Source organism: Puma concolor, chromosome C1 (assembly GCF_028749965.1).
Source record: "Puma concolor isolate L17-30 chromosome C1, mPumCon1.1.hap2, whole genome shotgun sequence".
Taxonomy (NCBI): Eukaryota; Metazoa; Chordata; class Mammalia; order Carnivora; family Felidae; genus Puma; species Puma concolor.
The window spans coordinates 164,346,467-164,372,819 of NC_141674.1; the positions used below are offsets into that span (position 1 = coordinate 164,346,467).

At 38.6% G+C, this 26,353-nt stretch overlaps 1 protein-coding gene across 1 annotated transcript in view; it reads right to left on the bottom strand.

The window, feature by feature from the left end:
* Positions 1 to 26,353, bottom strand: part of CHN1 (chimerin 1) — a 206,456-nt gene that overhangs the window by 151,072 nt on the left and 29,031 nt on the right. Inside the window, exons 3-4 of the mRNA XM_086718934.1 lie at positions 6,173 to 6,211; positions 3,237 to 3,292 (exon numbers count right to left, since the gene is read on the bottom strand). Coding sequence (XP_086575060.1) covers positions 3,237 to 3,292; positions 6,173 to 6,211 — 95 coding nt within the window. The remainder of the gene's footprint in view (positions 1 to 3,236; positions 3,293 to 6,172; positions 6,212 to 26,353) is intronic.

Here is a 26,353-nt window from a genome sequence, read left to right on the forward strand (position 1 = left end):
GGGGATTTCACAAGTTGAAGGTTTGTGGGAACCCTGCATCCAACAAGGCTGTTCATGCCATTTTTCCAACAGCATTTTCTCACTTTGTGTCTCTGTGTCACAATTTGGTAACTCTCACAATATTTCCAACTTTTTCACTATTATTATGTTTGTCATGGTGATCTGTAATCAAGGATCTCTGATGTTAGCATCATCATTGTTTTGGGACACCACAAACCTCACCCACATAAGATAGCAAACTTCATCCCTACATGTTGTGTGTGTTCTGACTTCTCCACCAACTGGGCATTCCCCATCTCTTTCCTACTCCTTGGGGTCTATTCCCTGAGACACAACAGGATAGAAAGTAGGCCAATGAATAACCCTATGGTGGCCTCTAAATGTTCAAGGGAAAGAGTCACACATCTCTCACTTTAAATCAAAAGCTAGAAACAATTAGGCTTAGTGAGAAAGGCACGTCAAAAGCTGAGAGAGGCCAAAAGCTAGGCCTCTTATCCCAGTTAGCCAAGCTGTGAATGTAAAAGAAAAGTTCTTGAAGGAAATTAAAAGAGCTACTCCAGTGAACACATGAATGATAAGAAAGCAATAATGGAGAAAGTTCTGGTCTGGATAGAAGATCAAACGAGCTACCACATTCTCTTAAGTCAAAGCCTAATTCAGAGCAAAGCCCTAACTTTCTTCAATTCTATAAAGGCTGAGAGAGGTGCGGAAGCTGCAGGAAAAAAGTTGGAAGCTAGCAGAGGTAGGTTCATGAGCTTTAAGGAAAGAAGCCGTCTCTGTAAGATAAAAGTACAAGGTGAAGCAGTGAGTGCTGACGTGGAAGCTGTAGCAAGTTATCCAGAAGATAGAGCTAATGAATGAAGGTGGCTACACTAAACAACAGATTTTCAGTAAAGATGAAACAGCCTTATATTAGAAGAAGATGTCATCTAGAACTTTGGGAGAGGAGAAGTCATTGCCTGGTTTCAAAGATTCAAAAATCAAGCTGACTCTTGTTAGGGGCTAATGCAGCTGGGGACTTGATGTTGAAGCCCATGCTCACTGACCATTCTGAAAATCCTAGGGCCCTGAAGAATTATGCTCATTCTACTCTGCCTACGCTCTATAAATGGAACAATAAAGTCTGGATGACAGCACGTCTGATTTACTGATTATTTTAAGCCCACTGTTGAGACCTACTGCCCAGAAAAAAAGATTCCTTTCAAAATATTACTGCTCAGTGATCATGTACTTGGTCACCCAAGAGCTCTGATGGAGATGTACAGTAAGAATAATGATGTTTTCATGCCTGCTAACACAATATCTATTCTGTAACCCATGGGTCAAGGAGTAATTTTGATTTTCAAGCCTTATTACTTAAGAAATACATTTCATAAGGCTACAGCTACCATAGATAGTGATTCCTCTATAGATCTGGGCAAAGTAAACTGAAAACCGTCAGGAAAGGATTCACCATTTCACACGTCACAAAGAACACTCGTGATTCATGGGAGGAGGTCAAAATACCAACATTAACAGGAATTTGGAAGAAGTTGATTCCAACTTTCATGGGTGACTTTGAGGGGTTCAAGACTTCAGTGGAGAAAGCAACCACAGACGTGGTGGAAACAGCTGAAGAACTAGAATTAGGAGTAGAGTCTAAAGATACGACCAAATTGCTGAAATCTCAGGATAAAACAGGGAGTTGCTTCTTGTACATGAGGAAAGAAAGCGGTTTCCTGCGATGGAATCTACTCCCGATAAAAACGGCATGAAGACTGTTGAAACGACAAGGATTCAGAATATGACCTAAACTTAGTTGACAAAGTGGCAGCAGGGTTTGAGAGGATTGACTCTTGATTTTCAAAGAAGTTCTGCTTCTTTCAAATGCTACTCAACAGCATTACATGCTACAAACCGTACGTGAAAGGAAGAGTTCATCAATGTGGCAAATTTCACTGCTGTCTTATTTTAAGAAGCTGCCACAGCCACCCCGGCCTTCACCAGCCACAGCTGATCAACTGCAGCCATCAGTATTGAGGCATGAACCTCCACCAGCAAAAAGATTACACTCACTGACAGCTTACATGACAGCATTTTTAGCAATGAAGTATTTTTAAATTCATGTGCATAAATTGTGTTTTTACACATAATGCTATTGCATGCTTAAAAGACTATAGTATAGTGTAAACGTAACTTTTATATGTATGAAAAAGCAAAAAATTCATTTGACTCTCTTTATGGCAATATTGGCTGTATTGCAGTGGGTCTAGCCAAATCTATAATATCTCCAAGGTATGTCTGCGTATACACTTTCTATCTGGAAATCATTCCGTATCGGCTCACAGAAACTTCCTTATTCCTTTTAATATCACAGTTTATTCAATCGGTCCCCTATGGACTGATATTTAGGTTTTTCCCTAATATTCTGCTATTACAAATAATCCTCTAATAAAAAACTTTGGGCGTATATAAGTCCATATTTGTACAGGTAATTCATCAGGGTAAATCACTAGAAATTGGACTGGTAGGTAAATGCAGGTATCGATTTGTCAGATATCACAAAATTCTCATAAAATATAACACTTCACATTCCCATCAGCAATATATGAGAGTGTTTGTTTCTTCACAGACTTACCAACTAAGCATAGTCTAATCTTTTGAACTTTTGCCAATCTAAAAAGGTGGAAATGGTCTCTCTGTGTATTTTAATTTGCATTTCTCTTATTGTTTGTGAAGTTGAACATCTTTTCAGTACTGAAAATACGGTGATAAGTACCGTTCATGTCTTCTGCTCATTTTCAAAACCACAATATAAATCTTTCTTTTAATGGAAAAGTTACTTCAATAATGCCTTCAAACTTTATTGAAGAATGTGTGACTTAACGAGAAGAATACTAACGTCACTTAAAACTACACTGTCACATTCTATACTCCAAATAGTCCATTAAAAAGTGACAGTTAGTGCAACTGAGGAGAACGTTAAGAAAGATGCATTCAAGTACAACCTTATGAAGCTAACTAACGTAACTGGCCAATCCCACAAATAACCATGCCACGGGAGGAAGGTCAAAGTTTGGTAAACAGATGACCGAGAGACATTTTGGTTTTTTGTTGGTTTGTGGTGGTTGTGTTTTTTTCAGATTTTAATTTAAATTCTAGTTAGTTAATATAGAGTGGAATATTGGTTTCAGGAGTAGAAGACAGTGATTCATCACTTGAGAGACACATTCTTATAACAGTCGCATCACACCCACCTCATTAGTACAGGTAATTCTTCGAGGATGAGGGGCTTCCTGCTGCAGCTGATATACTGTAAAGACAGAAAGTAAATCATTCCACATCAGCTCACAGATATCTTCCTTGTTCTTTCTGGTGTTATAGGTTGTTCAGTTAACCTATGTTTCTCCTATGGCAGACACTTAGGTTTTTTCTAATATTCTGCTATTACAAACAATTCTAAATTGCCCTTCTGTAGAAAGCATAAATATATTAGGAATCACAAACTGGCTGCTTTTTACAGAAAACTGTCGTACAGTTCTATTTGTTATTAAATTAAAATCTGTTAAGAGCAACACGAAGAAAATAAAACAAACTAAACTTAGTGAAAGCCCAAAGGCAAGCATAAATAGAAAAGTCATAATCCACACAAATGTCTTTTTACCTTGTAACAAATTAGTACTGGGTGTTTGGCTGTGTTCTTCAAAATCTGGCCCTTTATTTTCCTGAATTCTTGGTGGTTGTATTGCATAAGGCACGTCTCTAATACAAGCAAATAATGGTTATATATGTGTATATTTTTTAATTTTTTTAATGTTTATTTATTTTTGAGACAGAGACAGGCATGAGCAGAGGAGGGGCAGAGAAAGGAGACACAGAATCCGAAGCAGCTCCAGGCTCTGAACTGTTAGCACAGAGCCCGACGGGGGGCTCGAACTCACAGACCAAGAGATCATGACCTGAGCCGAAGTTGGACACTTAACTGAGTGAGCCACCCAGGCGCCCCAATGGTTATCGATTTTTAAAGCACATTATTACATGTCAAACTTGAAACTAAAATTAGGATTATGGTAGAAGTGACAGATGTGTTTTTCTCCCCTATTTATATTGCAAACATCTATCTTCAAAGATAATCTCCCCTAAAAACAAAATTTCTGAGCCAAAGTTACCACCGCTTCCTTCAGCAAAAGAAGGAATTCAGATACTGAAATAATTTGCCAAGGAAAGGATGATTTTCAGAGTATCTGAAAATGAATCAGTGAAAATTACACCAATACCACGACATTCTAGCCTCACTTCAGGTTGATTTGTAATGAAGAAAGAATGAATAGAACATGGCGGTCATCAGAGAAAGTATGTTTATGTATATCTAAGTTTATCTCTGGGAGGGAATTTTTCTTCTCTTTCTACATATATAATTGCATATTATTGAATTTAAGCGTGCTTGGGTGGCTCAGTTGGTTAAGCGTCCAACTTTGGCTCAGGTCATGATCTCACAGCTTTTGAGTTCGAGCCTCGTGTCGGGCTCTGTGCTGACCGCTCAGAGCCTGGAGCCTGCTTCGGATTCTTTGCCTCCCTCTCTCTCTGCCCCTCCCCCACTTACACTCTTTGTTTCTCTCTCAAAAATAAACAAACATTAAAAAATTTTTTTTAATAAATAATAAAAATCCTCAACTTAGACTTCTTGCTAGTTCTAATTTCCTATTGGTTCATATTTGTAAAGTTTTAGAATTATGCTGGGGGGAGCTCAGGCATTGAGGTTACTAAAAAAAAAAAAAAACAAAAAAAAAAAACTAAAACTCAGTAGCAGAATTGTCTCCAAAAATTAAAAAAAAAAGAAATATGCCATTTTTTAAAAATGATGGCTACTAGGAGACATTTAGAGATACAGAAATACAAACTGCCTATACTACATTTAGTGATCAATATTCTTCACAGGAAAAAAAATCATCACCATGATTCCATAACAGTGTGAGGCTTCATAGATGCTCTTACGTAAAAAATGTGCAAGGTACAAGTCAGAACAAAGAGAACAAAGGTAAACTGAAAACCAGAAAATGCAGACAAGAATTTTAAATAGGTTTCTAGCCAATGATATTGCAAGACAAAATATTTAAGAAGAACATTAGTCATTTTTATACATTCTTTGAACTATACTTCCCATAAACAAAAAAGGCACAGGCAGGGGTGGGGAAAAAGTCTCTATGGCAATATTTCTAGAGATTATTCATATTTTGCTTACTATAAGTAGCCCAAAGTAGCAACCTGCTGAAATAAACCTATCTGTTGTTCTGGGAACACAAAACTAAGAATCTGAATAGCTGACCCTGCAGGCAGCAAATTTCGGCAACTTACAAATATCAAAACTTAGGATAACTCAACACTTACAAAGATGTTGATAATGTATGTCTAAAGTACAGGTTTCTCAGGTTGCTTATGCAACTCCATACATAAACAAAAACTTACAGTAATGGCGTCAGCAGTAGTGTATTCATGGATTTCTTTTTAAGGCTACTTTGATTATATTAATCCCATTTCCACTTTTAAAAAATCTGAAATATCTTTTACTTGAAGAGACAATATTCTCAAGGACAAGGAAGGGAAAATAAAGGGCAAAGAGCCTAGACTCTTTTGAAAAGATTTTTATTCTAATGCAAAGTTTAAAGAGCAAAACAAAATTCAAAGGTCTCTCATACGCAGGAAAGCAATTCCTAAAAAAAAAACAAAAACAACAACAAAACAAAACAAAACCACTTTTGCCTGTTTTCATCCATTCATTCTATGAAGACAGCCTTCTGACTTATCATTTATATAGCCCATAGTTCTTTTCCATATAAAGAATTGGGACCTGAGAATAATTAGATTGCTTGAATTCTCAGTTAGCTTCTCTTTTCATTAGTTTTTATCAGCCAATGTCAACAAGTGGCCTCAAGTTCAATATGGAATTTCATGCAAGCTCAGAGAGATGAGATGCATTCCAGACATGCAAACCATAGACAGACCTTATGGAAACACTCCTGTTTTCCCACAATTACTACTTCTACGCTGTTCCCAAACCCTGCTATAAATTAATTTTTCAATAATGTGTACAATATGAAATGAATCTTCATACCTAATGATTTTAATATTTCTATTTCTATATCACTTATAAAGCACTATAACCCACCCAATTTAAAATTATTTGCATACTTACAGTAAGATTTCCAAACAGGAGGTCTATATTCATCTGTATCTGGAAGAATAAACACCAAGTTAACATTACTGAATATTTATATTTTAATCACATATGGTTAATATACATTAAATTAAGTTATATTAATATATATTTAATATATGTTTGTTGATGTCTATGTGTCCTAGGCATCGTGTTAAGACTCTAAAGGACATTCAGAGGATTTTTAGTCTTGATCTTTATTTTCTTGGGAGTACAGTTTCACAAAGATGTTCAAAGAAAGTGACTATTTATTCAACTGTTCAGCACATAAAAACACCATGGTTAATTTTTACAGCATGCACTCATTTCTCACAGTCACTGATAGTCAATAAAGTCTTTGTATCTTTGGGCTTAATTCTACAATTAAGGGATTCTCAGATCCCTGAAATTATTGGAATTTTTTCTTTTTCAGTCAAATTCACCAGATAACAGTTTTAATCCTCAGAAGTGTATCTCCCCATCGTATTTGGAGGATTCCAGTGTAACTGGTTTTACTAACTTCAGGAGAGAAGAGCAGCAAGGTACTTAGTGTCTTCATATATCATGAACAATCAAAACCAGGAAAGGAGAAACACTTCAGTGGAGGAGAGTATCCAGGGAGCCACAAAGACCATGAGGTGAACATCTGCTTTTCAAGTCCATTTCCCCTCACTCTGCTTGAATGAGGGTTTAGGAGACAGTGTAAAAGAGGATGTGGAAAGAGATGGAAATAAAAACGCGTGCGGGAGATGGGGAGAGTTAGAAAGAGGAGAGGTACCAGTGTGGTCTGGCATCTCATCAGTAAAGCACAGCTCAGTAATAATGTTGCTGGTCAAAAGCTCTGCCCGCAATACCATGTAGCTAAATCGGCTGACATAGCGTCTCGGCGTGGGAATACGTGGCCGGCTACCTCACCTGGTTCTGCTACCACCCGACATGAACCCATTAAGGAATCTGGTCCAAAAAATCCTGGTCTCCAAGGAGGTAAGTAAATTTATGAAAAGTTTATGGAGAAGGCTGAATCTAGCATATGTAGGTCAAGTAAAAATGATCATAGACTCAAAACATTCCCCTCAACCTTTAAAATGCCAACACTTCACTTATGTGATCATGAACCACACAAATATTTGGAGTCAGAGGGCTACAGCAAGACTAGTAACGATAGGCATAAGAACACACAAAGGAAATTCTAAGTCATGTAGAAATTGCTTGGCACCCAGGAGTGTTCAAATATATTTTTTAATGAACAAATAAAAGATGACATAAATAAATGAGTAACGAAGTAAAGCAGCAAATACAGTTGCTTCTCGTTATTTCAAGTTCTATTCTACAGAGTCACCTTGAACACTCAATTAGTGAATACTGAACCACTGTTCCCTGGGGAAAACACAAAGTTAGGTTCCTATATGCCTCTGGTCACAACATTCTCATCAACCTATGAATACATAACCTTGTTTATTTGTTTCTGTTTAAAGACGCCTTATTTAATAAATATTGTGATTCATTAGCACTGAACTCACAGCCAACAGCTGTATACTGTAACTCGTGCCTCAGTGAAACTTATCCAACACATGTATCTTCTCCGTAAGAGGCATCACAGCCTTCTTGAGCTTCGGAACCTCAGAAAGCACTTCATCACTATGTGTGGGGGCTTTAAACAGAGAGGACAAGGGGAGCTCCACATTTTGTCCTCCTCCTGGTCCTGGCTGTACATGCTTCTTCCCTTGGCTGATTACAATTTGTACCTTTCCCTGTAATAAATCCTGACTGTGAGTGAGTTCTAGGAGTCCTTCTAGTGAATTATCAAACCTGAGGGGGTGTCAGAATTAAGGAAGCCTTTGGGACTGTGCCCTCTAACTTTGTAGTTAGCCCTAATTCCTCACAAACGCTGTACAAAGCCTGTACCCAAGCAGTGATAGCCTTCTGCAGGTTGCTTTGACTTTGGAGAAGGTGAGAAAGAGGCTAATTCTCAAAATCCTGCCTCTGGAGAATTGTGTATCCAGTCCTAGATAAGACTTTCTTAGGGAAACATCAACTTTTACCTAAAGCTGTGTGGCTTTAGGAAATTTACTACCTCTCTGTATCTTATTCTTTATCTATAAAATGGAATAATATCATCATCTGAAATGGGAATAGTGACAATACAGGTTTCTTGTGAGGATCAAATTAGGTGTCATACATAAAGCACCCTGCGCTTAGGAGAGCTTTAGTAAATGAGTACCCTCTCCTGCCCTCACCAAAAGTAAATTTAAAAACAAAATGATGTTACCATATTAGCCTCAGGCCACTGCCAATGATTTCAGCTGTGCGTTCTCTTCTTATTATTTTGTTCTTCCCTGTATACCTACTATATTACAGAAGGCATTATTATTCAAGATGCTACAGATCACAATTATGTGGCCAAATAAACTGAGCATTTAGCAAATAACCAAGAAATAGTGGGAGAAAAGTTTGAGTTTCCTTTAGTATTAAAACAATTCTAATGATTAGTGACTTTTAAGAGTGAAGTTTGGGGTTGTTTGAATTTTTTTAAGGTCTATTCATTTTTGAGAGAGCGAGACAAAGCGCCAGCGGGGGAGGGGCAGAGAGAAAGGGAGTCACAGAATCTGAAGCAGGCTGCAGGTTCTGCGCTGTCAGCACAGAGCCCAATGCGGGACTTGAACTCGTGAACGGGTTGAGATCATGACCTGAGCCAAAGTCGGACGCTTAACCGACTGAGCTGCCCAGGCACCCCTTGAGTGAAGTTTGGGTTTTAAAAGTCTTTTCCTAGCCATGTATTTTTCTGCTGATGGGAGCATAAACTGGCACAACCTCTCTGGAGAGCAATTAGCAATACTTATCCTAAGCCTTTCAAAGTGTTTAACAGGCACCTGTCATGACAGAGCTCAAATAAGATGCTCTTTGAAGGAAAACCCTTAAAAATTATGACAATCTTTCTAATGCTTAGGGAGCCTTAGGTCACCTTGGTCTTTTTGTTGACCAAGTTAGGCAACGGGCAAGCACCACTGCCCTCAGAATCAGGGGAAAGCAGCCCATGGAGGGGGCATGGCTAGATGACTTAGAGAAACAAGCCCAACCTCTTGGTGGGCAGAGTTAGTTGCTAGAGTTGGGGAGACGGATTTTTCTAGGACCCTAAGTCCTTCTGGAAGGGAAGAAACATCACTCCAATCTTTGATTCCTCAGATTCAAAGTTAAGGAATTCTGCTCCAGAAGAAACTCACAATCCAAACCAAGTTCCACTGGCAAGAAAAGGCAGAGACACTCCTGAAGTAAAATGACCTTGAAAGTGGATTAACTGAACCGGTGATCTGGGGCCACACAAAAGGGCTTATGGGTTTATTGGGGAGGACAGATTCCGACCCAGCATGAGACTGATGCACGAAGCGTCCTCATCCTCCCTGGTACACTGAAATCATTGAGTGTAAGAGCATGAACTAACAAACTGCAATCCGGACCTCCAAGTGGGGTCACTACTGTGACCGTAGCAGGATTCTCGCACAGAGAGTGGTGACACAGAGGCTCTTCTTCCCAGGAAGCAACTTTATTCCTGCTGGCATCGCTCAGTCGGGTTCGTACCCAAAAAACTGAGCCCCGAACGCCACGGGTGTAGTTTTTTTAATATATTGTTTACTTCTTTGTCTCCCATATATGGCAACACACAAACATGTAGTCTGATTAAGTGGCCTCACGTTACAAGGTCGTGAAGGAAGTTGTCAAGTACGTGAATAGCAAGGTTGCCTTGAGGGTTTTTTTTCCTTTCCTTAGGGAGGGGACCCTACCACCTGACCTGGGCCAAGTCTGACCGGAAACAGGATCCCAGCGGCATTAGATAAGCAATTATCACAAACAATATGGGGCTGGTCTTCAACACTGACAGAAACTGATAAAAATAAGGAAGACAGAGAGTGTACTGTTACACTGCACCTCTCCTTCTGCATTTGGAAGAGGATGGGACCACTGTGGGACTGAGTAAGACTTCAGGGGTTCAGACCTACAGGAAGAGGCTGCCTAAAGAGAAAGACCCTGGACTTCCTGATAACTGGGGCACTGATTACCAACACCAACAACAAACAGGGGGGGCATACTTGGCCCCTGAAGTTATATAACAGGTCATGTCAGTTCCTTCTGCATACCTTCTGACCCAGCAGTTCTGTTCTCGTTCTAGGAATTTACTGTAAAACAATTAAGGATGTCTGGAAAATAGCAATATAGAAGAGTATCACTGCAATATTCCTTTAAGACTGAAAAACTGGACTCAACCTAAATGCCCAGCAACTAGAAACCAGTATGTTCAATTACCGTATATTCCAGTTTGAAGACACCTTGACTACACCAAAAGGACTTTATCTTGTAATCTGTTAAAAGTCTGTTTGCTTGGGGCCCTAGGTGGTTCAGTTGGGTAAGTGTCTGACTTCAGCTCAGGTCATGATCTCACAGTTCCTGAGTTCAAGCCCGCAATGGTCCCTCGGCCATCAGCACAGAGCCTGCTTCGGATCCTATCCCCCTCTCTCCCTGTCCCTGCCTCTCCCCCCCTCACCTCTGTCAAAAATAAAACAGACACAAAAAAGAAAGTCTGGGGTTGCTTGGGTGGCTTAGTTGGCTAAGTGTCCGACTTTGACTCAGGTCATGATCTCGTAGCTCATGAGCTTGAGCTCTGCATTGGGCTCTCTGCTGTCAGGGCAAAGCCCGCTTAGGTTCCTATCTCCCCAACTCTCTCTCTCTGCCCCTCCCCGGCTCTTGCTTTCTGTCTCAAAAATAAATAAAAACATCCACAAAAAAAAAAAAAAAAAAAAGTCTGTTGTTCTTTAAATATTTTACATCTCTTAAACCAGTGGTTCTCAAACTTTTGGTTTCAAAAATCCAGATTCTAAAGAGCTTTTAATATCTACTGATATGAACCACATTATAAAACTGACAAATTTTAATTTGTTTTCATTTGTTTTAATAAAAATTTTAGTTGCTAATTTGTTAAATAATAAGGGCATTATATTTTAACACTTTTATGAAAAATAGCTATTTTTTCAAAACCAAGTATTTGGTTTACATTTTGCAATTTTTTTTTCGTGTCTGGTCTAATTGAAGACAGATTCTCATACCTGCCTCTATATTTAACCTATTGTAGTATCACTTGCCATGTACCTTCTGGAAGACTCAAGTAGACACTTGTGAGAGAAGAGGAGTGAAAAAGGCAAATAATGTTGTCTGATTATTCTAATTTAACTTTGTGGAAACTGAAAAAAACTTGAGGAACCCCAGAGGTCCCCAAACCATACTGTGAGAAGAACTGTTTTAAATCGTGATCTTTTTGGCATATCTAGGATATGGGGTATGGTGGGCTAAGATACATTTCATCTAAGAAAAGAAATACAAAAGGTAATGAAGAAAAGAGAGGAAATCGTGTGGTCTTTTAGCACTTTAAAGTCCTTTCAGCCTGTTGAAAGGAAGTTACAGGCCAATAAGTCCCAAATGTCTGTGATCTGCCTTCAGCTGGCACTCTCTAGGGCTCCCCTCCCCCCTTTTTGATTCCGTCAGGGAAACCACCCACACCAAGCTTATAAACGTGACAGACTTCCATCACTAGAGCATGACTGAGAATGACAGCCAGACAACCTATGATTCAGGGACAGCTCACCTTAAAACCATCTTAAAAACTCAGGGACAGCTGCTTAAAATAACCTTAGTATGGTATGGATGAGTCTTTAAATTAAGTACATACCTACAAAATCCATTAAAAGATTTTCTCCATCACATTTAAGTGTCAGTAATACTTTTCTATCTACACAAAAGAAAATTTTATAAGAAAAAAAAAAGTTATGCTGCCACAGACAATGTTAAAATAATCAGAAAGTTTCGTTCACTCAGTAAATATGTATTAAACACCTTTGGGTAAGAATGTCAGTTACAAGGTGGGTCCAGATGTAATTTATTTAGGAAAATAAGGTGGGCATTATTACACAAACAAGATAATAGAAGTAAAACCATGATTTTGTCAAAATTCCTGGCAAGAACAGGTCCCCAGTAAGTATCTGCTGAACTGACGAAAGAAAAGAAGGAAAGGAGTCGTCACTTTTAGCCAAGAAAGAAAAACAGAGATGGTATCCTCTGATGAGAGTTTTCAAAGACCGATGATTTTTAAAGCCAAAGAGCTAAGGAAAGGAGACTGGAGGTAAGAGGAAGAACACCATTCTGAACGGAGGGAATACAGTGATAAGGACACAGAAACAAGAGAGTTCAGAAGTGTTTGAGGAACCACAAATACTGCAGACTGGTTGAAATAAAAGACATGTTGAGGAAAGCTTGAGATGCAGGCACTGGAGGGATCCTGGGCTGAGTTGTCCAGGAAGCATCCACAAGTGATGAAATGTGTTTTCTTCTGCTTGGTACTTACTTCCCACTAAATACTCAGATGTCTGCCGAGAGAGGGGTGGTATAGTCGGGCCCAGACCAATTCTCAATCCTCATGAGGTAGAAGAAATAGCCAGTAAAAAAAAAAAAGAGAAAGAAAAGAAAAGAAAGAAATAATACTTGCCAGTAATACTGACGGAGCAAAGATGCAGAGGTGGGGAATAACGGGCTCAGAAGTCACAGGTGCGTCTAAGCAAGTGGAAAAGTAGAAAGGTTCTGTTCGAGACATTCTCCTATGTGACTGTAAGCAAAATCTAAACAAATAAATGCAGAAGGCCAAAAGAAAAAAAGAGAGATCAGTAAACTGTATGGAAAATGAAGACCAAGGGGCGCCTGGGTGGCGCAGTCGGTTAAGCGTCCGACTTCAGCCAGGTCACGATCTCGCGGTCCGTGAGTTCGAGCCCCGCGTCGGGCTCTGGGCTGATGGCTCAGAGCCTGGAGCCTGTTTCCGATTCTGTGTCTCCCTCTCTCTCTGCCCCTCCCCCGTTCATGCTCTGTCTCTCTCTGTCCCAAAAAAATAAATAAACGTTGAAAAAAAAAATTAAAAAAAAAAAAAAAAAAAGAAAATGAAGACCAAGTTGATTGGTATGTACCGTCTGATCGCACTTTTAGAAATGAAAGAAAAGATGTGTGTGTGTACATACATATGGGGGCAGAGAGCCAACGAGACAGAATATGAAAGATCTAGAATAACATACCATCATTTAAGTCACATTCATGAGCTCTACATCAGCCTTTCTCATTCAGGTTCCTCATCTGACCCACCTAGCACAGAAAACGTTCTGAGTGACTATTTTCTCAGTTCCCCCACGTATGGTAGATAACCAGTGTCTCCCTAGAAGCACAGGAGAGAAGTTAACTTATTACATACAATGGATGCCCTAGGCTGTTGGGGCATTATTTTTTCCCAGAACCCGGAAGAATGAAGTTTCTCTAGATGGTGTTTTTTACTTGTCTTATAAGACTATGTGGTTTAAAAAAAAAAAAAAAAAAGTATTCAAGGAATATATTACATTTGTGCTAAGGAGGAAAAAAAAAAACTGTTAAAAACTAAAAGTGTAAGTTAACTATCTGTAAGAAGAGAAAACCGTGGAAACTGATTCAGATAAAGAAAAGTCCCATTCGGGGCGCCTGGGTGGCTCAGTCGGTTGGGCGGCTGACTTCGGCTCAGGTCATGATCTTGCGGTCCGTGAGTTCAAGCCCCGCATCGGGCTCTGTGCTGACAGCTTGGAGCCTGGAGCCTGCTTCAGATTCTGTGTCTCCCTCTCTCTCTGACCCTCCCCCATTCACGCTCTGTCTCTCTCTGTCTTTCAAAAAATGAATAAATGTTAAAAAAAAAATTTTTTTTTAAAAGTCCCATTTAACAAACTCCACAAGACTAATTTTTTGAGTGGGCTCTTGAAATGAACACACTAGCCTAGAAATCATACTCCCAGTCTGAGGCCTGGGAATCTAATATAAGCTTTGTGGCAAATGTACACATTTTGAGGCATCATCTTCCTCTACGGTCTTTGAATTCCCCTCAGAATCTCGTTGCAGGTCCTCATTTCCCTCTTCTCCCTGTTCTAATCGAATCTGCTGAATGGGAAGCTTTCATTAAGAAAAAGAGAAGTTGCATAATTAAATTTTCTTTTCTTTTTGGTTAACTGCTAGAATTGTGAGTCAAGGAAATCTTACTTTTATATATTTTGTCATGTCTATAAAAAATTATTCCGATTTTTTCTTGCTTTTCAAAACTTGAAGATACAGATTTTAAGCAAGTTCTAATGTTAAACTTATCTTTGCTGTAATTTTCTTCTGTGCTTTTTTCTCTAAGTATTAATATTTTCAGAACATTCAATTTTCCTTTAATATTAAAAATTTCAAAATGCTCATCGGTCTCTTTAAGCAATGATTAAAAAATCTTAAGAAAATATATCTAGGATAATATCTTTGATAGGATATAATTTACAATATTAGGGCTATTTGGGAGGTACTCAAAATGTTCATTTATTGACATGATTCAATATATTTATAAAATATCTTAATATGCTGAATTTTTAGAATAAATATAAAACATTGTATGACTGGGACGCCTGGGAGGCTCAGTCGGTTAAACGTCCGACTTTTGGCTCAGGTCCGACTTTGGCTCGTGGTTCATGGGTTCGAACCCTGCATCGGGCTCTGTGCTGACAGCCCAGAGCCTAAGCCTGCTTCAGATTCTCTGTCTCCTTTTCTCTCTGTCTCTCCCTTGCTCGCACTCTCTCTCTCTCTCTCTCTCTCTCAAAAATAAACATTAAAAAGAAATTTTTAAACATTGTATGATTGAGTAAATCTTTGTGCTCTCTCCAACTGGATCCTATTTATATCCAGTATGTCTATGCATATTGTTGAAAATGACTGACTTTAGAAAACAAAACAAAATTTTTTCACTGTTTATATGAATAGTTTGTGTATCATTATATAGTTACGTTAAATGAATTCTTTGGTTTAGAACAATATTTTTCTGTTAAGTTTAAATCTGCTTAACTTTTTACTTAAAAAATAAATAGTTCACCGTAGAACAGACTAGAATGTTAAATTTAAGCTGTTTGTTTTAGGCTCAAACCAAAAGTTTTTAACAATATGATGGATTTTTCTCAAAAAGGACTATGTTGCATTTTAAATGAGGTTTAGACTAATGAGGCATGAACACTCAAAAACTGTGATTAATGTTTTAAAGAACATTTGTTTCAGATTGTCTTTGGTTTGAAAATTAGCAATTTTGATTTCTGTAAAAAGAATGACATTTATTGACAAGAAAAAGAGTTTTTCTCCCCTTCAAATGAAGACCCACCTTTCAACCAACTGGCAAGAGATTCCCTGTCCTGCTTTAATCAGAAAATGAAAGGCATTAATGACATGTTGCTATTCTGTTTCTGTACCAAATTCTGGCATACTAAAATAATGAGATGCTTGTGATCACAAAAGTCTATTTCACTATAAAGTGATCTTTTTAAAAGAACAAGGACATAAAATCCACAATAAATACCAAATAATTACTACTGCTAATATTTGAGAGAGTCACAAAGAAAACAACCAAACTTCTTACTCTAAAAGAAATATATATCTTAGAAAATGAAAATTCAGAGGTACAAAAGGCTCATAATAACATAAACAATTTCAACAAGGAACAAATAAAAAAGTGCTTCACTAGGTTTCTAGGTATCTCCTACCTTGACTAAACTTCTTTCCTAGAAAATGCTTCAAAACGTGGGAAGGAAGCATTTCAACTAAGATAATTAAAATTCACTCTGGAAAGTGATGGCCAAATCAGGTCAGTTAAATTCACCCTTAGAAAACACAAAGTCATTTAAAACTGTTCCAAGTTGAGAACTGATGTGTCATGATACAATTCTGACAGAAATAAACTATTTTTAAACCCAAAGATAATTGTTTTTAATTCTTCAGAGAATGTTGACCCAGAACTGCTAATACGTGGAAGAAAATTTCTGACTGCAACTACAGTGCTCACATTCAGTTTCATCAAAGATCTCTAAAACCAAATATTTTGCAAATGCAGTGTTCATCTCTTCACCATGGACCCACAGCTTGAGGCCAACAAAGCCTCCTAAATGAGATGTGAACCAAACTTGGAAACCTCTCCTTTTTAAAACTCAAGTTTGGCTTTTAATAAAGACCTAAGCAATGTTTCCTCTAACCAACTTGGCAGACCTCGCAAGCAGACTACACAAACAAAGTCTTTCTGCTTACTCAAAGTTTTCACTATAGGCTTGGAAACAAAAAGCTATACACGGGAACTGGGTCATTCAGCTCAATTCAAAGGTAAGGGTTGTCATTTTCCAACCTACTATTTCTTCTTCTAGACAGCAAGTCATATCTCTCTGAGGTTTTCTCTTTAAAGAATATGATAATTTCTGATACTGTTTATCCAACTTGTTGGCACATTAACAGAAAGTCCTCAGATAGGCCTACTTAACACCAGGTTTCTGACGGAGAACTTCAAGAGGAGACTTAGCTGCCGCCAAGCCTCCTGGTAACTTCTCAACATTCTCAAATGGCTCTCGTTTGGATTTCGTGAAGTAAAAAAACTCACCTTTAATAACAGGACATATTTCCTAAAACCCTCTTCCACAAAAAATAGATGACACGAAACTCAATAATAGCAAAAAAAAAAAGTATACCCTTCTACTTGATTTCTCTATAGCTCACACACCTAAAATCAGACGGCAATGAATTAACTTTTTATGAAGTCCTTGTAATTCATCCTTAAAGGAATATACCATATGGCATAGACATTTCACCACACACACAAAAATACACCTGATTAACACTTCTTCCAAATCCAATAACTTAGACTTTTAACCATCCACAGCACGTGAAGTTACAGACCATAAAAATGTAATCACATGAAAACTCCTGGCAGAATTTTTACTTTTTATAAATACAAGTTCTGGAAAACAACCAAGTAAAACTATACTTTTAGTGGAGATCTTCCCAGATAGTTATCTAAGAACCATAACCCTGTTGTCTCAAATGCTCTCATTTCCTTCAGTAGAAACAGTACAAAGTCGATCCTTGAACAACACAGGTGTGAACTGTGCAGGTCCACTTATACATGGATTTTTTTTTTTGATAACTACAGTACAGTACTGTAAATGTACTTTCTCTTCTTTACGATTTTCTTAATAACATTTTACTTCCTCTAGCTTACTTCATTGTAAGGATACGGTATATAATACATACAACCTACAAAATATTTATTATTAGTAAGGCTTAGTAGTTAAGTTTTGGGGGAATCAAAAGTTACACTTGTATTTTCAACTGTGTGGAGGTGGGTGGGTCAGCACCCCTATCCCTGCAACCACCAAGGGTCCACTGTGTATCTTCCTTGTTCTTTTCTTACAGGAAAAGCTGCAATGTTTTTCTCTTAGTTGTTATTCACCCTTCAGACAATTATTCCCAACCCACGCATTTCCCATAAACCAACATAGTTTTGTAGCAAAAGGAGTCTATCGCCATTTTCTCGGGCTTAGCAGTTGCACTAAAATGTGTCTATTAGAATGTGCATTTTTTTGGACACAGATTCATATAATAGTTAGGATTCCTTAATGATGAGAGTCAACATATCATTTTGCCAGCAAGCATTAAAACAGCAACCTTTCAAAATCTTGCCTTATATCAGTGTTTTCAAGCTTTATCAAGAAGACAGGTACTCAGAGCAGGGATATAATAACCCTTAAGTGAAACTCTACTGGGAAAAGAGAGATAACGCTCCTATTAGTAATAATTTGACATCACAGATAATGGAGATGGGAAAAGATAGCAACAAATTTTATCATGATAATTTCCTACTGCATTTCTTTTAAACTGGACTTCTCTGGGAAAACCAGTCACCTAAAGAAAAAAAAAAAGCGGATTGTGAAGAACACAGAGCAGTTTGCTTTAGATTACAAGACGTGGGGCCAAATGTGGAAGAAGGCAGCTCAGAGCTGTAGGAAAGAAAGCAGAGTCTGATATGGAAGTAATATTGTGTTAACCACAAATGAGCAGAGCTGGATAATTCTAAGCACATGCTAACTGTCCCAAGGTATAATAAAATGCTCAGCATGTTTTAATTAAATGTGCTTTGACTACACACATGACAGTCCAGGCTGCCAAGATGAAAAAACTCTTTGGAAATGAGAACTTGTGTTCCAAATTGATAGGTGCCGATTTTTCTTCCTTTGAGAGCAGGACCTGGGGCATGAAAGCGCTCTCTTGTCCACAGCTGCATCCAACAAGGCCTGAAATGAACATGTAATAGACTTATTTGTCTTAAAAGTTCCTGCAGTGCAGGGACAGGAAGAGCAACTACCTGAAAGTAGAATAGAAACAAAGGTCCATCTTTTCTCAATTCTAAAATCCAAGTGCTTTGAAAAGTAAAAGTATTTTTATAACTCATCTGGCAGCAAACACTGGTCTGTCCTAAACCTAAAAGTATTTTCATAATTCTTTATAATTCATTTGATGGCAAAAACCTCACCTGAATGGATACAAGAATATTTACAGTCTTAGGGCACCTGGGTGGCTCAGTCAGTTGAGTGTCCAACTCTTGATTTTGGCTCAGGTCACAATCTTATGGTTCGTGGGTTCAAGCCCCACGTCAGGCTCCACACTGATAGTGTGAGCCTGCTTGGGATTCTCCCTTTCCATCTCTCTCTGCCTCTCCCCCACATGCTCTCTCTCTCTTTCTCAAAATAAATCAACTTAAAAAAAATATTTACAGTCTTTACTTATTCTGTTGAGTGTGACTGTTCATTTCACTGCAGAAATATCAATGTATGACTACAGAGTGTTTTCTCAAACATTGCTGGAGTGTCATAAAATACATATATATGAAATGTATTACCATTCTAAAATCTGAAAAATTCTAACACACATCTCTTGATAAGTGACTACAGATCCACTACTGTTACTATTATTTACAGCTGACCACGTTAAGACACATGTGAGAACAGGCCACTGTTCTGCTAGATTCTCTCCAATGGCTTCCTACGCCACGCAGAATAAAAGCCAAACTCTTTACAAATGCCTACAAGATTGCTACTCAAAGAGATCCACAACATTGACCTCACCTGGTAATTTGTTGGAAATGCGGAATTGCAGGACCAGTTCCCATCTATGAGTCACAAACAGCATTTTCACAAGACCCCCAGCTGATGTGCATGCATGTGATTTTTTGGAAGTGCTGACCCACAAGACTCTGGAGGGTTCTTCGTACCTTGCTAGGTTCACCTCTTCTTTCCTCTCACCTACTCCTCCCCAGTCTCTGGTTTCCTTGCCATTTGTGAAACATAACAAGAAACACTTCCAGGTAGCTGTTTCCTAGAACTGGAATGTCCTCCCCGCAGGTATCTCTCCTGACTTCTCCCTCACCTGCTTCAGTTCTTTCCTCTAAATGAGGCCTTCTCTGTCACCCTATCTAAAATGCTCAAAACCCCCTGACAATTCATATTCTTCTATTTCATTAGTTGTCATATTTTTTCTCTTTAGTACCTGTAACTATCTAAAGTACCAACACTGTACCAAATTCTGTTGTTTTTTTGTCTCTTCCCAGTAGAATGTAAGTTTCATGAGGGCAAAGAATCTGTTTTTCACAGTGCCTGGAACAGCAATTTTCAGTGTGGTGTGTGGACCTCGTGGATCACTGAGACTCTTTCAAGGGGATGCACAAGATCAATTTTCGTAATTATATACTAAGAGGTTATTTGCTTTTCTCACACTCCGTGCAAAAGCTGTGGTGGGTAAAACTGCTGGGCTTCAGTGTAAAGCAATGCAGTAGCACCAAACTATCAGCTGTCACTGTACCCTTCACCACCACATGCAATCAGGCTTTAAAAAAATTCAAGGGGCGCCTGGGTGGCTCAGTCTGTTAAGCGTCCAGCTTCGGCTCAGGTCATGATCTCACAGCTCGTGGCTTCGAGCCCCAGGTGGGGCTCTGTGCTGACAGCTCAGAGCCTGGAGCCTGCTTTGGATTCTGTGTCTGCCTCTCTCTCTGCTCCCCCACACCCCCACACTCATGCTCTGTCTCTCTCTCTCTCAAAAATAAACATTAAAATTTTTTTCTAATTCAATTTCACTTAATATTCTTGATGGAGTTTAAAAAGCATTAATTTGGGGCGCCTGGGTGGCTCAGTCGGTTAAGTGGCCGACTTCGGCTCAGGTCACGATCTCGCGGTCCGTGAGTTCAAGCCCCGTGTCGGGCTCTGGGCTGACCGCTCAGAGCCTGGAGCCTGTTTCGGATTCTGTGTCTGCCTCTCTCTGACCCTCCCCCGTTCATGCTCTGTCTCTCTCTGTCTCAAAAATAAATAAACGTTAAAAAAAAAAAAAAGCATTAATTTTATTAAATCTTGACCACTGATTAAAAATCTTGAAATTTTTAATATTCTGTGTGAGAAGAAGAGAGGTGTGCACAAGGCATCCCTACAGCAGGATATTATCTCGGGGAAAAGCATATGTGAGATCGTTCAAGCTGTGAGGTGGACTAGCTGCAATTTTCTTCAACGCCATTTCACTGGAAAGAAAGACTGACAAACTGTGTCTATTCAGACCTGGCTATATCTGGTAGATATTTTCCTGAAAATGAACAAAGTTACTTTCTCACTTCAATGACAATAACTGACCGTATTTATTGCCAGGCATAAAATCCAAGCTTTCAAATGAACATTAGAATTTGGAGAAAATTGTATCCACCATTATGAGCCTGACAGTTTGTTAATATTTAAAGACTTATCTCATAAGATTGATAGTGATATTAAAGAATGTGATTTGTTAATACACTGTATAGTGAAATGTGCTAACATTTGTAAAATCTGTGTAACTCAATGAACTAATGTTTCTGAAATGACAAAATACATTATAGTACAAAACCATGCATGGGTGAAAGATCTAGTCAGACAAGATAGACCAACGGATTTTTTTTTTAAAGATTTTTTATTTTATTAAGTAATCTCTCCACTCAACGCGGGGCTCAAACTCACAACCCTGAGACCAACAGCTGCACGCTCCCAACTGAGCCAGCCAAGCACCCCTAGACCAATGGATTTTAATGTAACACCATGAAATGTTCACTGATACGGTTTCAGAGTCTACATGTCAACTGACCTTGAAGAAACTACCACTTGTCAAGTTTTAGTGTAGTATCAAAGAATAACCACTATTTTAAAAGATTATTGGGGCTCCTGGGTGGCTCAGTCAGTTGAGCGTCTGACTTTGGCTCAGGTCATGATCTCGTAGTCCGTGAGTTCAAGCCCCACATCAGGCTCTGTGCTGACAGCTGGGAGCCTGTAATCTGCTTCGGATTCTGTGTCTCCCTCTCTCCCTCTGCCCGTCCCCTGCTCGTGCTCTGTCTCTCTGTCTCTCTCTCTCTCTCTCTCTCTCAAAAATAAATAAACATTTAAAAATTTAATAAAATAAAGATTATTAAAATACTTCCCTCTTTTCCAACTACATACTTGTATAAGGCCAGATTTTCTTCATATACTCCAATCAAAACAACACATCACAACAAATGACTGCAGATATGAGCTTTCTTTCTTTTAAGCTAGACATTCAAAGAGTTTGTAAAACTGTAAAAGAATGCCACTCTTCTCACTACTTTAAACATATAGTTATTTTCATAAAATTTTGTGTTAACATGTAATGGGTTTATTATTATTTTAAAATCAACTGATAATTTTTTTTTTAGTTTCTCAATTCTATTTTCAAATACAGCAAACAGCAATACATGTGACCCACAGAAACACATGCTCCTTAGGTTCCGCGGTAATGTCTAAGAGCATTAAATGGGTCCTGGGATGAAAAAGTTTGAGAGCCACTGGCCTAAGACAGTACCTAGTAGGTAGCAATAAATTTTGTTGCACTGAACACTTACATTGTGCTTGGCTCTTACTAAATGCTTTCACACTTACTTCATTTATACCTCAAGAACAACTTTATAAGGTACTGTTACCATCACCATTTTCTAGGTAAGAAAACCGGTACTTGAGAGAGACGAAGGCATTAGCTTAAAGTCGCAAGCAGTGGCGCCAGCCCTTGAGCTGAGGTCACATGACTCTGGATCGCATGCTCCTGGCCGCTACCGATACTATGATAAAGGCATGCTTGTTAGAAACAAGACCAACGGTGCGAAGCCAGGTGACTAAACTTAAAAATATGAAGGCACTAAGAAGGAGTCAACATAAAAAGTGAAATGCATTAGGAGGAGAACATCTAAGGAGGTTCATGTGAGCAGAAGAAAGGCCAGGCCAACTTCTTGGAGGCAGAATGCAAATGTTTCAGGAAGTACTTCAAGCATAGACCACACGGCACAACAACTATCACAGGCTGAAGAAGGACAATAAAAACCCTAAGATGTCTACTTTGTTTCCAGACTGGTTTCCAAGGATAATAAATCCCTTCTGGTCAGATTCACTCCTGACACTATTTTTTAAATTTTTTTTTTTCAACATTTATTTTTGGGACAGAGAGAGAGCATGAACGGGGGAGGGGCAGAGAGAGAGGGAGACACAGAATCGGAAACAGGCTCCAGGCTCTGAGCCCGACGCGGGGCTCGAACTCACGGACCGCGAGATCGTGACCTGGCTGAAGTCGGACGCTTAACCGACTGCGCCACCCAGGCGCCCCACTCCTGACACTATTAAAGTCATCTTACTGCTGTTGGTTTCCCTGTAGCTCAAGCTTGAGTATAACCTTCAATGAAATGTTCAGCATGCTCTTTGGTTGCCACATCCAAACAGAGTTTCCACTAATCAATTTGGGTTGCCACCTATAAAGAGACTAAATCTATCAACTCCAAGAAGTGCCTCCTCTCAAGCCTACAGTAAAGTGATATCCTGAAGTTTTGTCATCTTTTAAAAAATGTTTTCAATGTTTTTATTTATTTTTGAGACAGAGCATGAGCAGGGGAGGGGCAGAGAGAGAGGGAGACAGAATCTGAAGCAGGCTCCAAGCTCTGAGCTGTCAGCACAGAGCCCAAAGCAGGGCTCGAACCCACAGACTGTGAGATCATGACCTGGGCTGAAGTCGGACGCTCAACCAACTGAGCCACCCAGTCGCCTCTAAAGTTTTGTCATCTTGATTGGATTAGTGACAAGAAGGGCATTTAATGTCTGCATTTTATGAAAAAGTCCTGTAAGGCCAAGAACAGTAATTTCTTCCCAGCTTCACATTTTCCTAAGCTAAAAATTGCTGCTAGAATATGCAGATACACTTTTCCACAGTCTTGAAATTTCTACTTCCTGTAATATTTAAACCATGAATCACTCTTGCTAAGGATGATGAAAAAAGGAGTGAGCTAGGTTTGGGAAAGAAAAACAGAAGATGAAGTGGGTGGCAGATCAGTAGCCATGATGTAGCGATGTAGCATTCAGATCACAGTGGAAGTCAGGGGGGAAAAAGCAAAGTCAAGTCCTGGAACTGTTTTCCCCACTCTATTGGGACAGAGGTCAAAAGTCAGTTACAGTGTTCACTGCTGTGTTAATACGTCCAATGTTGAGACTGTGACAAGTTAAGCTTGACAGCCCTAATCAGGTTTGAAAAAGTTTGATTCAACTCTACATATGGAAGACCTGAAATAGAAAAGTATAACCTCTTAATATGTACAATATCTGCAACAATGAAAAACAATGAATTTATAAGCATATTCTCAAAATTTGGGGAGATCCTAAAAAGCTCCTAGGATATAAGGAGGTAAGAATAATAACTAATGTTCTTTTTCTGGTCTTCTAACTTCATTTTAGTTTGGTGACTATAAAAGGAAAATGAAGAGGGCTTTCATAGCTTCACCAGTGATCTAGGATTACCCTAACACTGGAAACCTTCAGTTCCTCAAACACCAATTCTTCTACATGGGACCATCAAAGTAAAAGTCTAAGATCAGAAAGAGAATGCTGGATAACAGTGACGATGCTCGCTGGTATTTTCCAGAGTTGAGTGGGCTGGTGTCCAATGATCATGCCTCCTTCCATCACTGCCTATGCTTCAACATATGATATATAGGACTGAAGCAATTCAACATTTTGCTGGATCATAAGACAGAAAACATGTAAATGAAACACAATTATTAGTATTTAAGATTCCACAGAATACTGTGGTCTTTTTGCACGACAGCAATGGACCAACTTAGACTGCTCAAAGCCCATTCCCAAAACACAACTTTCTTAGGAAGGGCAGAAACCAGGAATAGAGGCTAACATTATATCCACTAGTGTCTGGGAAACTAATGACTGAGACAAAGTTGCAGGATGTTTTTCTATGAATAGATCAAACACTCAAAAGAACCAGGATGGGTGGGTGCTTCACCCAAGAGTACTCAGGAGGAAGAGGAATGATACGTTGTCTGCCAGGCCAGTGTTAAGTTTCAGAAAGGACGAGAGGACCTGCCCTATACTAGCTTTGTCAGAACTGGTTACAAGTATGGACTCTGTCTGTTGGACTAGTGTTCACTAATTGTGTGTCTCACCCTGGGAAATGAATACTAGCTGTTATTATTAGAAAAAAAAATTAACTTGATTCCTGAGGTAACAGACATTAAGGAAATTCGCAGGGAAAGAAATGTAGATGTCACTAGGAAGATTTTCATAGTCTTCAGAACATGTAAGATGCCATAACCTAAGCCATTACCTAACAATATTCCTTTTTGTCATTCTGCCACGAGCATTTCCTAAGCCACTGAACATCTTCTGTAGCATAAGTGGCAAAGAGTTTAACAGAAAGTGATCATCTGATTTGGAGTCAAAGATGTTTAATTCAATTCCAGCCACCATTTATCTGTTAAGACTTCACCCCCCATGAACATGACAATTATATATATGACAACCTATGACATATATGCCAATATTACATATCATAAATATATAGTTATATATATTATAAACATTTAATTTATATATATACACATATATGTGTATATGTGTGTGTATTTATTTATATATATATATATATATCAAACATGGGCACAGTAAAAAACAGGTTCTGGTTAAAACTATATGTAGAAATGTCTGAGTTAAACCAGTGGCAGGGATCCTTTATACAAAGACACCTAGGACTCCGTGAATTCCTACCAGCTCTGATGGGAAGTGAGGACTACTACCACGTAAACAGAGAACCTGGAAGTCTCTCAAGATACCACACTTTCAATGTCCTTATGTAAAAAATGTCACTTCTTTTTTCCCTCACTTCTACTTCAGGATCAGAAAGAATACTGTGTCAATGCCCCCACACACTTCACACATGAAATGTTACAGTCCAATAGTTTTACCAAAATGAAAAGCAAGATGATCAGTTTGTTTTTAAATATCTAAATAGAGTCCTCTTTTAACTCCAGACTTGATACAGCTTTCTAATAAGCAATATTATTTGTTACTCAAAAAGCAGACTGAATGATTTATGTCATGCAGCTGTGAACAAGCATTTTGTTGGAAATACTGTGCATGCTTTACTGCACTAACATTGTTAGAATGCCCTCAAGGATGCTGAATACTACGGATTGGAAAACAAAAGGTCATTGTCACAGGAAAATGAAAAAAGACTTATCTGATTCAAACCAACATCAAGCACAGAGAAATGACAACAATAGAAAAACATTTCATGTGCCTTTATCAGTCTGTAAAGGAGAGTTATTTATCTCTAATAAGACTTACAGTTCTTGTAATATATCATAACAAAAATAAATGAATTCATTTAATTGTTCACAAGTGACAATTAGATCACATGCTGTTTTCTCATAAATTTAAAAATATTTGGTGTACCTTTGAAAGTCAGTGCAAATATGCTGGTAGTAAATGTTTTCCCAACAGCAATGAAATGCTCAAATTTAAAGGTAATTTCATTTATATCATTAATATATACCCATACATGAGACCAGATTATTTCTTTTTTTTTTTTTTTTTTAATTTTTTTTCAACGTTTATTTTTGGGACAGAGAGAGACAGAGCATGAACGGGGGAGGGGCAGAGAGAGAGGGAGACACAGAATCGGAAACAGGTTCCAGGCTCTGAGCCATCAGCCCAGAGCCTGACGCGGGGCTCGAACTCACGGACCGCGAGATCGTGACCTGGCTAAATTTAGTCGGACGCTTAACCGACTGCGCCACCCAGGCGCCCCGAGACCAGATTATTTCACACATACTATATGTGTATATGAAATAAACAATTTCAGAAAATTTGAGTCCTCAGTATAAAATATGTGCCTGCAATTTTTTTAAATGTGTATTTATTTTGAGAGAGAGAGAAAGACAGTGTGTGTGTGTGTGTG